The 17,012-nt window shown below is 41.5% G+C and overlaps 1 protein-coding gene across 2 annotated transcripts in view; it reads right to left on the bottom strand.

Moving 5' to 3' along the window:
• Positions 1–13,764, bottom strand: part of USP45 (ubiquitin specific peptidase 45) — an 85,384-nt gene extending 71,620 nt beyond the window's left edge. The window contains exons 1-3 of one of the 2 annotated variants that reach the window (XM_021716172.1): positions 13,654–13,764; positions 5,806–5,975; positions 3,373–3,476 (exon numbers count right to left, since the gene is read on the bottom strand). In XM_021716172.1, the coding sequence (XP_021571847.1) occupies positions 3,373–3,476; positions 5,806–5,975; positions 13,654–13,753 (374 nt within the window). In that variant the 5' untranslated portion in view covers positions 13,754–13,764. Of the gene's footprint in view, positions 1–3,372; positions 3,477–5,805; positions 5,979–13,653 lie in introns of both variants that reach the window. The other variant, XM_008065870.2, reaches the window with a different exon arrangement.
• Positions 13,765–17,012: the final 3,248 nt, after the last annotated feature.

Here is a 17,012-nt window from a genome sequence, read left to right on the forward strand (position 1 = left end):
GCTCGAGACTGCGGTGGCCGGGAGTGGCCACTGCACTCTAGTCTGGGCAACAGAGTGAGACTCCAACTCAAAAAAAAAAAAATCATTACAGAAGTATAATATTACAAATGAGAAACTAAGACAGAAGGCTTGTAATAAGAGTAGAGGGAAAATGTTGAATCTTCTTTCAACAACTCATTTAGGCCAGGCATGGTGTCTCACACCTGCAATCCCAGCACTTTGTGAGGCAGAGGCAAGAGGACTGCCTGAACTGAGGAGTTTGAGACTAGCCTGAGCAACATGGCAAGAACTTGTCTCTACAATAAATAAAAAAATCAGCCATGTGTGGTGGCTCATGCCTGTGGTGCCAGCTACTTGGGAGGCTGAGGCAAAAGGATCACCTGAGCCCAGCAGGTGGAGGCTGCAGTGGTCATGTGTGTGCCACTGCACTCTAGCCTGGGCGACAGAGACTCTGACACACACACAAACCCAACTCCTTTATGTGTCAACTTCAATGTTAAATCAGTACTTCTTAACTCTGTTTAGGTAACAACATCACCAACGGATGATGAGAAATACAGAAGCCCTGATTTAACAGATCTCACCTAATAGGGGACCACTGGCATCTATGGGTTTTTTGAAATCCAACCATGTGACTCTGAAGTTCATGTTAGAGGCAAGAACCACTGTGCTAATAATCATTATCTGTTGAAGCAGTATTAAATATACTATCTGACAACTCTTTGCTAGCCATGAATAAATTATCAAATCTACCCTATTCCTTTCTTTTTTTATATAGTTAGAATAAAAAGAGTGGCCTTCCCTTTAATCCAAATTAGTGAAATGATTAAACCTACTAAAATTGCTAAGCTTTTCATTGTTTAACAATTAGGGGTAACCCCCTCCGGTCCCCTCCCACTGTGGGAGCTTTTCTGTCCTCTCAATAAACCCTGCTTTCTCAAAAAAAAAAAAAAAAAAAGAAGAAGGGAAGAAGAAAACCTTCGCAACATTTAAAATTCTGTAAATGTATTTGACAAATTTGAATTTCTTCCTTTTAAAGAAAAATAATTCTGCAGACTCCTCCAAATGTGACTTAAATTATTTTCATTATAAATCTAACAAATATACTCACAAAACTCAATTAATACATCCTTACAAATATAAAAGCAAAATAAATTATAAGATTAAATATAAAAACAAAATTACAAAATCAACACTGATTTATCACCCTGGGTAAGGTTTTGATGAACATTAAATGACCATTCATACCATGATTATGGTCCTGAGGTTTTGGTACAGATTCACTTGAGATAAACCTATTCCACCAGGTACTACTCAATTCTGCTGCCATCTATTTCTGTTTCAGTGGTTCTTAAACTGTGGTCCCCAAACCAGCAGCGCTGGCAACACCTGAGCACTTCGTAAACTTGTAACTTCTCAGGCCCCACCCCAGAACTACTAAATCAGAATCTCTAGGCCTGGGATCCAGCAATTGGTCTCAACAAAACCTCCCAGAGATTCGGATGCACCCATCCTTTGAGACCAGTATGGAGCTGTGGTATTATGACATCACCCCACCCCCCTTGGCTCCAGTGCATCACTTACATATTCCATTCCCTCTGTTCTCTCCTCATTCTCCCGAATATTCCTTACTACTTGGGGCCAAGAACAACAAAACCCCACAAATACCACAGGCATCCAACCCCTGTGGTTATATTGTTATAACATGATGATCCCTCCTTTGAGCTAAAATATCCTTCTATTAATTTTTGAACCCTGAAATGAAACACAAACTTAAATTATGTTTGTCTAAAAACTTGAGAATTCTGTGAATATTCTCACTGTTCTGATTTTGTGATAGTCAGGACAGGCTAAACATTTGCTATATTAAGACCATGCATGTGTCCCCTAACATAGTTCTTTCCCTGGGTCTGGTTTTATAAATGCTGGTAATAAACCAGGTCTGATTTACATGATCATTTTGTATAATCATATGATGGCTGTGATTTTAAGTTATCTTTGGTCAACCTTAAGAAAATCAACAGTACAGCTAATGTAATATTTTGCAAATAACCTTATGTTAATTTGCAGATTTGTCTAAGGAAGGTATAACTATAAGTTGGGAAATTTCATGGTTACCAGTTGCTATTAAATGAAATGTAAAAGTATTGTATTTTTATTAAAAAAAAAAAAAACAACAAAAAAACCCACGAGAATTCCTGAAAATATATTCAAGAAACCCTGGGAGCCCACAAAAAATTTATTATAAAATATAGAGAAAGTGTTTGAAATACTGTATCCATTTATACCACTGAAACACTGCTGTATGCTGGTAAAAAATTAAAAATCAAAATCAAAAAACTTGTTTTAGTAGCTGGGTTTTTATTTTGTAGCCAAAAAAAAAAAGTAAATGATACTTAGTTTCCTTACACATAAAATGAGGGAACTGGACTAGGATCTCAACCAGGGTTAAGTAGCAGAATCACCTGAGAGGTTTTTTTTGTTTGGTTTGTTTTGTTTTTTTAGGGACAGAGTCTCCCTCTGTTGCCCAGGCTAGAGTACAGTGGAGCGATCTTAGACCACTTCAGCCTTAAATTCTTGGGCTCAAGTGATACTCCTGCCTCTGTCTCCCACGTATTTAGGACAACAGGCATGTGCCACCACATTTGACTAAACTTGAGAAGTTTTTACAAACTACATATAACCCAGTTTTGCCTTCTCCCTGAAGAGAATCACCAAAGCACCTGACTGCTTGAAGTAACTTTGTCCTCTACAGCTCTGTATTAGCAAAGACATTACACAAAATCAACTAGAAAGAATTTTTCTTTATGTTACAAAGAAAGTTAGAAAAGTAGAGAGAAATTTTTTTCCAATTTAGGTTTTATGTTCATGAGTAATGTTGATTTTCTTAAATTATCCCTGATTGTGTTCAGGCTAAAAAAGCAAAAAGATGTTTATATAACATCTTTAAATATTTCACCTTGCAAAGCTTAAAGAAAAAGATTTTTGAGAGGGGAAGGCGGTGGGTAGTGGACATAAAAACTACCAAAATTTAGGTCAGGCATGGTGGCTCATGCCTATAATCCCAGCACTTTGGGAGGCCAAGGTGAGAGGACTGCCTGAGCCAACAGATTCAAGACCAGCCTGGACAACATGGCGAGACCTCATCTCTACAATAAATAAAAAAATTAGTTAGGTGTGGTGGTGCGTGCCTGTAGTTCCAGCAACTTGGAAGGCTGAGGTGGAAGGATCACCTGAAATCCTTTTCCTATATTTTAGTAGGTCAAGGCTGCCGTGGCCATGAGCATGCCACTGCACTCCAGCCTGGGTGACAGAGTGGGATTCCAACTCAAAAAAAAAAAAAAAAAAAGGAACTACCAAAATTTAACTTACCATATAATCCAAGTGCTCAGACTAATTATAATACAATGAGGCTCTGTTCTGGAACTCTTGAAGTGCTTCAGTGAATGTTGGCTTTCTGAGTTTTTACTACATCCCTGAAGATGAACAGAATGTTATCTGTATGACTTACATACGTTTGTTTCAAATTCATCAAAACTTAAATCACACTCAAATTTACACTGGAAAAGTTTTGTTTCTAATTTCAAGATGGAGTGGAAAGTTTCAGAAGGCAATACAGAGTCTCATAAACTTTAAATGTTTGCAAAGAGGCTAACTGGCTTTTAGATATATAGTATTTATCTAAAATAATCGTGGGCAAAGTTAATTTCCCAATGATTAAAAAGTGTCTGCACTCTCTGTCTTGTGCATTATGGGACATTGAGCATCCAGGCAGGCCAGTAGTGCCCTCCCCCAAGACACATATTTCCCAATCCCGTATACACTTTCACTCCACCCCGCTGAGAATTAGTGAAACACAAACCAACCAGAGTGATTTCCCTCACTAGTTAATAAATAGATACAGGCTGGAAGCGGTGGTTCACGCCTATAATCCCAGCACTGTGAGAGGACTACTTGAGCCCATGGGTTCAAGACCAGCCTGGGCAACAAGATGAGACCTCGTCTCTACAATAAAATAAAAAAATTAGCCAGGCATGGTAGCACGTGCCTGTAGTTCTGGCTACTTGGAAGGCTAAGGTGGAAGTATCACCTGAGTCCAGCAGGTTGATACTGTAGTGGCCGTGAACGTGCCACTGCACTCCAGCCTGGGCAACAGAGAAAGACTCCAACTCAAAAAGAAAAAAGAAAAAAAAGAAATAGATACGATTCCAGTTAATGTGGCATGAGGGGAAGTCAAGTTCGTCAGATATTTCTGAAAAAGCTTTATATATTTCCAAAAGGAGCACAGGCCTTTTTATGGCCTTTGCTAATTTCTGTGTGATACATAGGAGAATAATAGAAGAAATCTGTTTTTAATGTTCTTCCTAATTTTTTTTTGAGTTGGAGTCTCACTCTATCACCCATGCTGGAGTACAGTGGCAAGCTCATGGCCACTGCAGCCTCCACCAGCTGGGCTCAGGTGATCCTTCCGCCTCAGCCTTCCAAGAAGCTAGAAATACTGGCACGCACCACCATGCTCAGCTAATTTTTTTATTTACTGTAGAGACAAGGTCTCCCTATGTTGCCCAGGCTGGTCTCAAATCCATGGGCTAAGCCAATCCTCTGGGCTCTTATCTCCCAAAGTGCTAGGATTACAGATGTGAGCCACCGCACCACCTGGTCAATGTTCTTTCTATTGAATTAATTAATCCTGAAGTGGCCTTACTTCTGGACTTCTTGTTGAGACAATAAAGATGCCTCTTGCCAGGTGTGGTGGCTCATGCCTGCAATCCCAGCACTCTGGGAGGCAGAGACAAGAGGACTGCCTAAACCCATGGGTTCCAGACCTGCCTGGGCAACATGGTGAGACCTCGTCTCTACAATAAATAGAAAAATTATCCAGGTGTGGTGGTGCATGCCTATAGTTTCAGCTACTGGGAAGACTGAAGTGGAAGGATCACCTGAGCCCCGCAGGTTGAGGCTGCGGTGGCCGTGAATGTGTGACACCAGCCTAGGTGGCAGAGTGAGACTCTGACTTAAAAAATAAATAAATAAATAAAAATAAAGATTACTCTCATTTTTTAAAAAAAGGATACACTTTAAGGCTGGATGCGGTGGCTCAAGGTTATAATCCCAGCACTTTGGGAGACCAAGGCAAGAGGATTGCCTGAGACCAGGGATTTGAGACCAACCTGGGCAAATTGGCGAGACCTCATCTCTACAATAAAAAAATTAGCTGGGCTTGGTGGTGCGTGCCTATAGTTCCAGCTACTTTGAAGTCTGAAGCAGAAGGATCTCCTGAGCCCAGCAGGTCGAGGCTGCTGTGGCCGCGAGTATGCCACTACACTCCAGCCTGGGCAACAGAGCGAGACTCCAACTCAAAAAAAAGAGAAAAGTATACACTTTAAATTTCATTAGAAAATTCCTTTATTATAGTTATCAATAGGACTTCTATACTTTAAGGTAAGTTATTTTGCAAAAAAAATCAGAATAATCCTTTTTGAGTGAGAAAAAAAAAAAGAATCTAAAAAGTTGAATCCGTTTCCTAAGTAAATACAAAAGGAAAAGAGGTCCAGATACGGGAACTCCTGCAAGTGGGTAAGTGGGTTGGATTCACTTCCAAAGTATTTATAAATCATACCTGATTAGTTTCTGAACATAGCATACCTTTTACTTTATCTTAACAAACATTTTTCGGTTCATTCTTGCAGAGTTTCTGTCTAAATATGGAGCACATTTACCTGAAGTCCTGTGTGTGACCAATGGTCCAACTCACAGCAAGCATTTAGAAAAATAAGACACACATATAAAAAACACCTTTCTTACCTGGAAACCACACTTGAGGCACAACCAAATATCAGAAGGAAGTACTGGCTGCCCATCTTGGAATCTTCTTTCTTTTAAACATTCTGAGCAAACTGACCACAGATTCTCAGCTATTGCTCTCTTCACATGATTCACGCTGACAGCATGACTCACATGTTGGCAAGTTAAACCTACTGAATAAAATAAAACAAAATTTGAACATTTTCTTTGCTAAAACCAAGCACATTTCTTCGCTAAAACTATCACTTGCAAAAGTCAATAGTATTAAAATGCTGTTAACTAGGCCAGGTGTGGTGGCTCATGGTAGTAATCCCAGCACTTCGGGAGGCCAAGGCAGGAGGACTGCTTGAGCCCAGGAACCCAAACACAACCTAGGTGACACAGTGAGAACTTGTCCCTACAAAAAAATCCAAAAATTAGCCAGGCACAGTGGTGCACTCCTGTAGTCCCAACTACTCAGGAGGCTGAGGTGGAAGGATCACCTGAGCCCAGGAGGTCAAGAGTAAGGTGTGCCATGATCATGCTACTGCACTCCAGCTTGGGCAACAGAAAGAGATCCTGACTCAAAAACAACAACAACAATTTTTAAAAAAACCATAAAATGCTGTTAACTAAAAAGCATATATTCAAAACATAAAATAATTCAAAAGGATACATGATTCCATTTATATAACATTCATGAATAACATAATTATAGTGTGGAAGAACATTTTAGTGGTTGTTGGGGTTATGAATAGAGGGCAGAGGGTGTTGCTATAAATGGGTAGCACACAGGGAGGTAGTAATACAGTCGAGTATCTTGATTTTATACAAGCTATGCATATACTAAAATTGCATAGAACTACAAAACATGTACAAACACACTTCCCTATGAGCACATGTATTTCTGGTGAAATCTGAATAAGCTCTGAGGATTTTACCAACATCTTTTTCCTAGTTTTGATACTGTACCACGGTAATGGAAGGTACTGATATCAGGGGAGGATTGGAGAAGGGGACCTCCTTGTATGCTTCTTTTTCTTTTTTTTTTTTTTGAGTTGGAGTCTCACTCTGTCGCCCAGGCTGGAGAGCAGTGGCACGCTCCCGGCCACCGCAGCCTCGACCTGCTGGGCTCCGGCGATCCTTCCGCCTCAGTCTTCCGAGTAGCTGGAACTACAGGCGTGAGCTACCATGCCCGGCTAATTTTTTGATTTATTGTAGAGATGAGGTCTCATCAAGTTGCCCAGGCAGGTCTTGAAGCCACGGGCTCAGGCAATCCACTCACCTCAGGCACCCAAAGGCATGGGATTACAGGCTGAGCCACCGAGCCTGGCTGCTTCTTTTTTCTTTTCTTTTTTTTTAAACCAAAGTGTATGAGAGAAAAAAGAGAGGAAAGAAAGGAAGACACACCAGAGCTGGCATGGGTGAGAGAAACCGCCCTTCTTGCATATTTCTTTGCACCTTCCTATGAATCCTTCTGCCTCAGCCTTCTAAGTAGCTGGAACTATAGGCACGCGCTACCACGCCTGGCTAATTTTTTTCATTTACTGTAGAGATGAGGTCTCACCAAGTTGCCCAGGCTAGTCTTGAACCCAGTGGGCTCAAGCAATCCTCTCACCTTGACCTCCCAAAGTGCTGGGATTATAGGCATGAGCAACCGTGCCCGGGCCCTACTTTCCTTTGTAGCACTGTGTGCACTGGTGGAGAAAAATGGTCAAAATTAAGCAAATATTATTTTAAGTCTTTAAATAATTAGATTTTTCTCCTCATGGCACAATTATACCTCCCTTTCTCCCAAATGCCTGAACACTTTAAGTTCTTCACCTTAGGCATCTCAAACATTAAAACTACCATCACCTACCAAAATGAAACAAGGGAAGAGACCAAGTAACTTGAAGAGGAAACAGGATTATGTACATTTCAACTTTCACAACTTCCCTTTCTAAATGTAAAGCGTTCCTTCTGACCTACTAATTAGCCAGAGAGAGGCTAAGCAGTTTTTCCTTTTTACCCGGAAGACAAGAATATGATTGCAAACAAGTTATAGTAGCAAATAATTTCAACCAAAATAATATGCAGACCTGAATAAAATATTAAACTTCTAATTTTATATTAAGAGCAAGACATAAGAACAGACATAAAAGGGGTAATTCTGAAGTCGTATGTCTGAAAGGCAAGAACCCATGCCATTGAATGGACGGCTATCAGGGAAGATGATATATGACCAATAAGTACAAGATCTCAAAATGGTTTACCAAATGTTATTGCTTTGTTTGATTTTTATCTCTTTAAGTACTAAACCTTACCTTTTTTTTCTCTTATCCAAATTCCTAACTAAGAGGCTTGGGGAGTCACTGCCTGATGAAGACTCAGCAGAGAGGGTTTTAGTGCCCTTTCACCTTATATCCTAAAGTTTGTTTTTCGACCTGACTGGCATAACATCACACAACATCACACATAACATCACACATAAAAAAGAAAATCAAAGTATTTTACGGCCCTGCAAAGCTAGCTCCTGGGGACTCAATCAGAACCTTGTAAGATACGTATCTATAATCTCTCAAGTCTGATACATATAAGACTTCATCTACATATCAAGAGACCTTGAGTTTTCTGGCCCCTTACCTTTTTTTTTTTTTTTTTTTTTGAGTCAAAGTCTCACTCTGTCGCCCAGGTTAGACCAGGCTGGAGTGCTGTGGCACATGCACAGCTACCACAGCCTTGACATGCCAAGATCCTTCCACCTCAGCCTTCTAAGTAACTGGAACTACAGGTGTGTGCCACCATGCCTGGCTAATTTTTTGTTTTACTGTAGAGACAAGGTTTCACCAAGTTGCTCAGGTTGGTCTAGAACTTCTGGGCTCGGCCAATCCTCTTATGTTGGGATTACAGGCATGAGCCACCCAGCCCGCCCACCTAGTTGCCCCCTTATCTTAACAAAGCATCTCCTCTACTGAGTTCCAAAATTCCTTAATAGGAATTCCAAATTACCTGTCAGGAACTCCTTAAATTCACCTATGGGCTGGACTCGGTGGCTCAGCCTGTAATCCCGTGCTTTGGAAGGCTGAGGTGAGTGGATTGCCTGAGCCTGCGAGTTGGAGACCCGCCTGGGCAACTTGGTGAGACCTCATCTCTACAATAAAAATCAAAAATTAGCTGGGCATGGTAGTGCTTGCCTGTAGTTCCAGCTACTTGGCACTCTGATGCGGAATGATCACCGGAATCCCTCATGTCCTCGCTGTGCTGACAATGACCGAGCTACTCCCCTCCCCTCCAGCCTCTTTCAATAGAGTGAGACTTCAACTCAAAAAAAAAAAAAAAAAAAAAGATTTCCTACAATGGGTAACCAGCGTTAACCAGTTTTTAAGTAGTATATACTATCTTTTGTGGATGAAAAAAGTATAAAGTTTCCTTTTGTGTTAATAAGTAAATGTCTTATGTTTTCGGTAATTATTTAATCACGTAATTGTCTAAATGTCATCTGACAAATAGGTACTCTAAAGATTCCTGAATAAAATAGTAAAATATAGTAAAATCTACAGCTGTTTCACATTTAAAAAATCAAAAACAATAATCAAAATCTCCATGATGTCCACTTTAAATATTAATAAAGTCTGTACAAGGAGGCCTTCCAATGTGCAAATGGTGACATTAAGTCAATACTACCCCCATCTCCCAGAAATTACCCAAAGACAATAAAAACGGGAAACAACTGGGCCAGGTGGCTCATACCTGTAATCCCAGCACTTTGGAAGGCCAAGGAGGAAAGACTGCTTGAGTCCAGCAATTTGAGACCAGCCCAGGCAACATAACGAGACCTCATCTCTACCAAAAAAAAAAAAAAAAAAATTGGCCAGCATGGTTGTGTGCACAGGTAGTCCCAGCTACTCTGGAAGCTGAGGCAGGAGGATTGTTTGAGCCCAGGAAGTTGCAGCTGCGGTGAGCTATAATCCTGCCACTGCACTTCAGCCTGGCTGACAAAGTGAGACCTTGACTCAAAAAAAAAAGGAAACAAAGACACAAAGTTTATTTGCAGAGAAACCAGTAGACAGCTGAAACCCTAAGTCACAAATTAGATAGAAGAGCTCCCACCTCAAAGCAGAGATCAAAGCGGGGTGCACTCCAAAGAAAGCAGAGAGAATACAGCAGCTGTAGATTTCATAAAGAACAACATATGCTTCCCAGGCAGAACAAACCTAAGTCATTGTGCTGTAGCAACAATAGCAAGAGCTCCCTGTATTCAATTTTTTTCTTTTTTAGAAAAAAAGAGGGGAATTTCTCATTCATTAATTGAGAAACAAAGCAAGCCATATTTGCAGGAAGAAGTCTTAACTATGGCATTGAGGAGAACAGATACTTAAATTCTGAAAAAAAAAACAACAAACTATGACTGCATAATTCTACTGGTTGGAGAAAAGGAAAGGCCAAATGAACTCAAACTCAAAACTCAGGATAGAGCCATGCACAGTGGCTCACGTCTGCAATTCCAGTACTTTGGAAGGCCAAGGTGGGAGGACTGCTTGAGCCCAGGAGTTTAAGACCAATATAGCGATACCTTGCCTCTACAAGAAAATTAAAAAATTAGCCAGGCGTGATGGTGTGCATCTGTAGTCCCAGGTACTTGGAAGGATGCCTTCTGCCTCAGCAGAAGGAATGCCTGAGCCCAAAAAAGTTGAAGCTATGATGAGTCATGACTGTGTCACTGTACTCAGCCTGGGCAATAGAGTGAGACCCTGACTCAAAAAAACTAAAACTAAAAAACAAAAACCAAAAAAACCCAAAAAACTTAGGCTAGGTTTCAACAAGGCTCTAATATCCCCTTTTTACCCAAATAGTCTGAAACTAGCTGGTCGAAGAAAAGCAATCCTGTATCAAAGAATGAGTAATCATCCCCTTGCCCCAAGCCTGAATCGGTCCCTCCCAGAGAATCTCACTTGCACCCTCACATTAAGGGTGGACATGGGCATGTAGGTGGCAAGGGCTCAGCCTCTGCCCCTCCGGTCCACCCAGCATTTGCCCCCTTTCTGTCTTGGGGACTGAGGATGTAGATATTGTACATGGGTTTCTAAATCCCCTCTTTTCTATCTATGCACTTTTTAACGTAATAGGGTGTGGTCCAGGTGAAACCCTCTCACAACACAAGTCTGTAACTGTTTGGGGGAAAAAAAAAAAGAATGAGTAATCAAAGAGAAATCAAAGGTACAAATTCTATACTAAGATAATATAAGAAAAACGAAGGAAGAAACTGGAAAAACAAACATCGAGTGATTGCTGCCATGAAATAAGAACACAAAACAGCAACTGCTCTAGAGAAGATGGCAAAATGACAGGAAGTGTCTGGAAGTTCAGGAAAGAAGTGGAATAAAAATAGATAAATAAAACTACAAAAATGAAGACTAAAGTAAAAAGAACATTCAGTGAAACAGATACCTCAGCAAACACAGCAAAGGATAAAAATAAAAACAGCAAGCAAAATGAAAAGGAAATAAGAGTTTTAGAGGATCTGAGAAAAAAAACTGTGAAAGAAGCAAAGGAACTTTAACATAAGAATAAGCAGAGGCTGGGCTCGGTGGCTCAGCCTGTAATCCCGCGCTTTGGGAGGCTGAGGTGAGTGAACTGCCTGAGCCCGCGGGTTCAAGACCCACCTGGGCAACTTGGCGAGACCTCATCTCTACAATAAAATGAAAAAAATTAGCTGGGCGTGGTAGCATGCGCCTGTAGTTCCAGTTACTTGGAAGGCTGAGGTGGAAGGATTGCCGGAGCCCAGCAGGTCGAGGTGGCGGTGGCCGGGAGCGGCCACTGCACTCCAGTCTGGGCGACAGAATGAGACTCCAACTCAAAAAAAAAAAATAATAAGCAGAATCCCTGAAGAAAGCCAATTATCAGGAAAACAAATATTTAAAGATATAATTCAGACTTCCTTCAACACAGTTAACTATCCTGAAAACCTGTCAAAGTTAAAAAACACTTAAAATATAAATAATATTTTTTAAAATATCTTTTTTATTTATTTTTTATTTTATTTTACCTTTTAATAGAGACAGGATCTCACTCTGTTGCCCAGGCTGGAGTGTAGTAATAAGATCAGAGATCACCGCAGTCTCCAACTCCTGGACTCAAGTGATCCTCCCAAGCAGCTGGGACTATAGGTGTGTGCCACCACGCCTGGCTAAGTTTTTATTTTTGATAGAGATGGGGATCTCACTATGCTGCCCAGCCTGGTCTCAAACTCCTAGACATCCTCCTGCCTTGGGCTCCCAAAATGCTGGGATTATAGGTGTGAGACACCATGCCTGGCAAAAATATCTTTTTTTTTTTTTTAATTAATCAGTATTTTTATTATAGTTTTGTGGGGTACAGTTAAGGATTAGGTGTACAATTACGTTTCATTCAGACACCCTGTTGATAAGAGGTGTTTTCCCAGCCCCAGACAGATATTTGCTACTGTTGGCAAAAATATCTTTTAAACAGAGAGTTGAACTAGCAAAAAAGTGAACAAAATCTTCAGAGGTCAAAAACCAAAGGCATGAAGCTAAAGAGAAAACCAAGCCCTGAAACCAGCAGTTCCCAAGGGCCATCTGCCAAGCTCTGGTGGCTTGGAGAGTTGGTTTTAATAGGCTATAAGAAAGGGACCCAAAAAACATGCCAATCTAAGTTACTTTCAAAACTATACAAAATCCCAATAAAAACATCCACAGGACTGGATACGGTGGCTCACACCTGTAATCTCAGTACTTTGGGAGGTAGAGGCAAGATGATTACCCGAGCTCAAGGGTTCAAAACCAGCCTGGGTAACTTGGAACGACTTCCTCTCTATAATAAATTTTAAAAATTAGCCAGGTGTGGTGGCACGTGCCTATAATCCCAACCTCTGGCGAGGCTGAGATGGAAGGATCACCTGAGGCCAGCAGGTCAAGGTTGGTGGCTATGAGCATGCCATTGCACTCCAGTCTGGGCAGTAGGGAGAATGACTCAAAAACCAAAAAAAAAACAACACATCAACAGGATTTTTCTGGAACTAGACAAGCTGATTCTAAAATTGATGCAGGCCAGGTAAAGGGGTTTAAGCCTATAATCCCAGCACTTTGGGAGGCCTAGGCAGGAGGACTGTGTGAGTCCAGGAGTTCGAAGCTGCAGTGAACTAAGATCATGCCACTGCCCTCCAGCCTGGGCAACAGACTGACACTCAGTCTTAAAAAGAAAAAAAAAAGTTTATGAAGAAAACAGTGAAAATAAAGTGTAACAGACTTATTAATTAAAAACACATACAGGCTGGGCACAGTGGCTCACGCCTATAATCCCAGCACTTTGGGAGGCCGAGGTAAGAGGATGCCTGAGCCCACAAGTTCAAGATCAACCTGGGCAACTTGGAGAGACCTCATCTCTACAATAAATCAAGAAAAATATTAGCTGTATGTGGTGGCGCATGCCTGTAGTTCCAACTACTTGGAAGGCTGAGGCAGAAGGATCTCCTGAGCCGAGTTGGCAGAGACTGTGGTGGATGTGAGTCACTCATTCTGGGTGACAGTGAGACTTCGACTAAAAAAAAAAAAACAAACAAACAAACAAAAAAACCCACATACAATCATCTCTCAGTATAGGGAGTGGGTGTTTTGGATCCAGGACTGCAGATACCAAAACCTGCCCATACTCAAGTCCCAGTCAACTCTGGGAACCTGCATGTAGCAAGAGTCAGCCTTCCAAATAAGCAATTTCTGCATCCCACAAATAGTATATTGTCTATGTTTGGTTGAAAAAAATCCTTGTATAAGTGGACTCCCGCAATTCAAACCCACGTTGTTCAAGGGCCAACAATATTGTTACTTCTTTTCCTCAACACTATCTGGGATGCCAGATGTCACAATTTACCAGCAACATCATCAGAGGAGTCTTCATCACGAGGTATAGTTAGCCGTTTACTTCTTTTGGCTTTCTCAGATAACACTTTCGTTGGATCTTTCACCCGCATCTGTTATTTCCTGAAAGAGTTGAGGAAAGAAATAAATCTACTTTAATCTTCAAAATTAAAATTTTACATATTTAATGCATATCAAAGCTGACATGACTTTCATTTTAATTGGTCAAGCAGATCAACAGAGGAAGAGGGGAACATCAGCTGAAATTAAAGAAATCTTTATTAAATCAATATATAAATGGTACATTCCATTTGACTTTTATCAACTACCCTGTTATGGACTAAATGTTTGTGTGTCCCAAAAATCTACATGTGGAGCTGGGCATGGTGGCTCACGCCCATAATCCTAGCAATTTGGGAGGTCGAGGCAAGAGGATTGCCTGAGGCCGTGGGCTCCACACCAACCTGAGCAATATGGCAAGACCTTGTCCTTACAATAAATTAAAAAAAATTAGCTGGGCATGGTGGTACATGCCTGTAGTTCCAGCTATGTGGAAGGCTGAAGCAGAAGGATCCCCTGAGCCCAGCAGGTTGAGACTGTGGTGGCCATGAGCATGCCACAGCACTCCAGCCTGGGCAACAGAGTAAGACTAAGACTCCAAAAAAAAAAAAAATTTATATGATGAAATCGAATCCCCAGTGTGATAGCACTTGGAGGTGTAGACTTTGGGAGGTAATTAGGTCATGAAGGTGAAGGCTTCATGAATGGAATTAGCCTCTTAGGAGAAAAGGCTAGAAAGCTATCCTGGTATCCACATGAAGGTACAAGGAGAAGATGGCCATCTGAAAACCAGGAAGAGTGCTCTCACTAGACACCAGATCTGCCAGCACCTTGATCTTGGACTTCTCAGCCTCCAGTACTGTGAGAAGTAAATAACTATTGTTTAAGTCACCCAGTCGATGGTAATTTGTTATAGCAGTCTGAACTGCTATAGACATACCCCGTAAATATACCTTGTCCAGGTGAATGAAAAAACTAAAGTTTTAGTCAACTGAGTAAGTGCTGATTCTGGATAATGCATGTCTCTTGCCCTTTCTTCCATTCTAGTAGCAAGGTGGTCAGGACTGAAAGAGCCACACTGGACCAGGGATGGAAGCCATAGCCAAGCACAACAAAGCCACCCTATCTATGCTATACTACCTAGCACTGGACTATTAAGAGAAAAATAAATTTCTATCTTCTTAAGGCTACTTCATTGTGGGGCTTTTTTCCCTCTAACTTTTTTTTTTTTTTAGAGAGTTAGAGTCAGGCTGGGCATGGTTGCTCACGCCTGTAAGCCCAGCACTATGGGAGGCGGAGTTGAGATTATTGCCAGAGCCTAGGGGTTTGAGATCAACCTGGACAACTTGGTGAGGCCTCATCTCTACAATAAATCAAAAAATTAGCTGGGCATGGGTGCACACTTGTAGTTCCAGCTACTTGGAAGGCAAGGTGGAAGGATCACCTGAGCCCAACAGGTCGAGGCTGTGGTGGTCATGAGTGTGCCACTGCATACCAACCTGGGCAAGAGACTCCTACTCAAAAAAAAAAAAAAAAAAAAAAAAAAAAAAGAGTAACATCAACACATATAATACTAGTAAAATAAAAGAACCAGGCATTTAATCTAGAATCTGTCAACCACCTGTGCCTTTTTTTTTTTATTTGAGAACACTGACTTTCTTGGCAATGTCAAGACAATTTCTAAAGAACTTTCTGACATGTTATATGTCTAAACAGACAGAATCATTTGGTATAGTAACTCACAATTTGGCAAACACTTATCTATACAATCTTCTTTTTCAACTTCCATTTAAGGCAGAGACAAAATTAAAGTCTAATTATTAGAGCTTCCAATACTTTCTGTCATCAAATTTGCCTAGGCATTGGAGGTTCAGAAGAGTGAGAGGGTGGGAAGGGATTGAGAGATGAGAAATTACTTGATAGGTACAATGTACATCATCCGAGTGGCGGTTACACTAAAATCCCAGACTTCACTACTACCCAATATAACCATGTAGCAAAAGAGCAATTGTACCCCTTAAATTTATACAAATAGGCCAGTCATGGTGGTGCACACCGTAATCTCAGCATTCTGGGAGGCCGAGGTGGGCAACATGGTGAGACCTTGGCCCTACAAAAAATTTTTTAAAATTAGCCAGGCTTGGTGGCACACACCTGTCATCCCATCTACTCAGGAGGCTGAGGTGAGAGGATCGCCTAAGCCCAGGGGGTTGGGGCTGCAGTGAGCCATGATCCTGCCACCGCACTTCAATCTGGGCAACAAAGTGAGACTCTGACTAAAAAACAAAACAAAAAAAAGTGTCTGAAGCTCTCCAGACCCCCATATTTGGAGATTGGATGGAAAGAGTCACACGACTCAGCATATAGTTGTACTCATGGCTAACATTTATTACAGCAATGCAGTATGAATATACAGCCTGATCATAATGAAAAAAGGCACGGGTGGAGTCTGGAGGAATCACAGGCTGGCTTCCTTCTGCTCTCCCTCCCTCCCAGGAAGGGTCAAATAACACTCTTCCCCCAACAAGGAAAAAGCAGCAACATGCAGGCAATGCTTCTGCCCAGGGAACCCGGCTAGAGACTTGGAGCCCAGGATTTTTATGAAAGCTGGTAATTTCGGCATAAAACATCTTGTTCGGCACAAACCCCAAACTGAAGTTCCCCGATGCCAAACAAGGGCCAACCTTGCAAGCTGTCCTTTCTAAGGACAGCAGCAGTCTCAGGCCTGCGGTGGTAACTCTTTTCAGCACCAATATCTTCTGGCCACCTTTCTCATTTAGTTTTCCAAACATCAAACTTTACGGTTTTCAACTTCACTATCACTTAACATCCGTCTTTTCTCTAATGTAGGGTGTCCAACTAGGTCGTTTAGAAAGCTTTGTGTTTGAACAGGCTATGCAAACAAAAGCTCACACACTCCAAAAAAAAAAAAAAAAAAAAAAGTGTCCTTTCCCCCTATTCTTAGATCGATCACCTTCCAGATTCCAGGCTAAAACACGACCAGCACTTCCAGCTCCGCTGTGTTTCACGCTCAGTTCTAAGCGCTTCACAGATACGCACCCACCTAACCCTCCCAATCACCAAACGAGGTAGGTGACCACGACTTTCCCCATTTTACACTTGAGGGGAGACCGAGGCTAAATGACTCTGCCGAGGTCTCAGAGCCAGTGAGTGGTGGATGGGGATGTGGACCGGGCAGTCCGACCTGTGGACCCGGCGGCACGATGCTGCCAGAAAACCGTGCTCAGACACGCTTCTGGCCGCGAACCCACACGGCCCAAGTGTAGGAAGATAAAATGCGCCGTGACGAGA

The sequence above is a fragment of the Carlito syrichta genome, unplaced genomic scaffold (assembly GCF_000164805.1).
Source record: "Carlito syrichta isolate Samal-C Ts95f unplaced genomic scaffold, Tarsius_syrichta-2.0.1 Scaffold104742, whole genome shotgun sequence".
Taxonomy (NCBI): domain Eukaryota; kingdom Metazoa; phylum Chordata; class Mammalia; order Primates; family Tarsiidae; genus Carlito; species Carlito syrichta.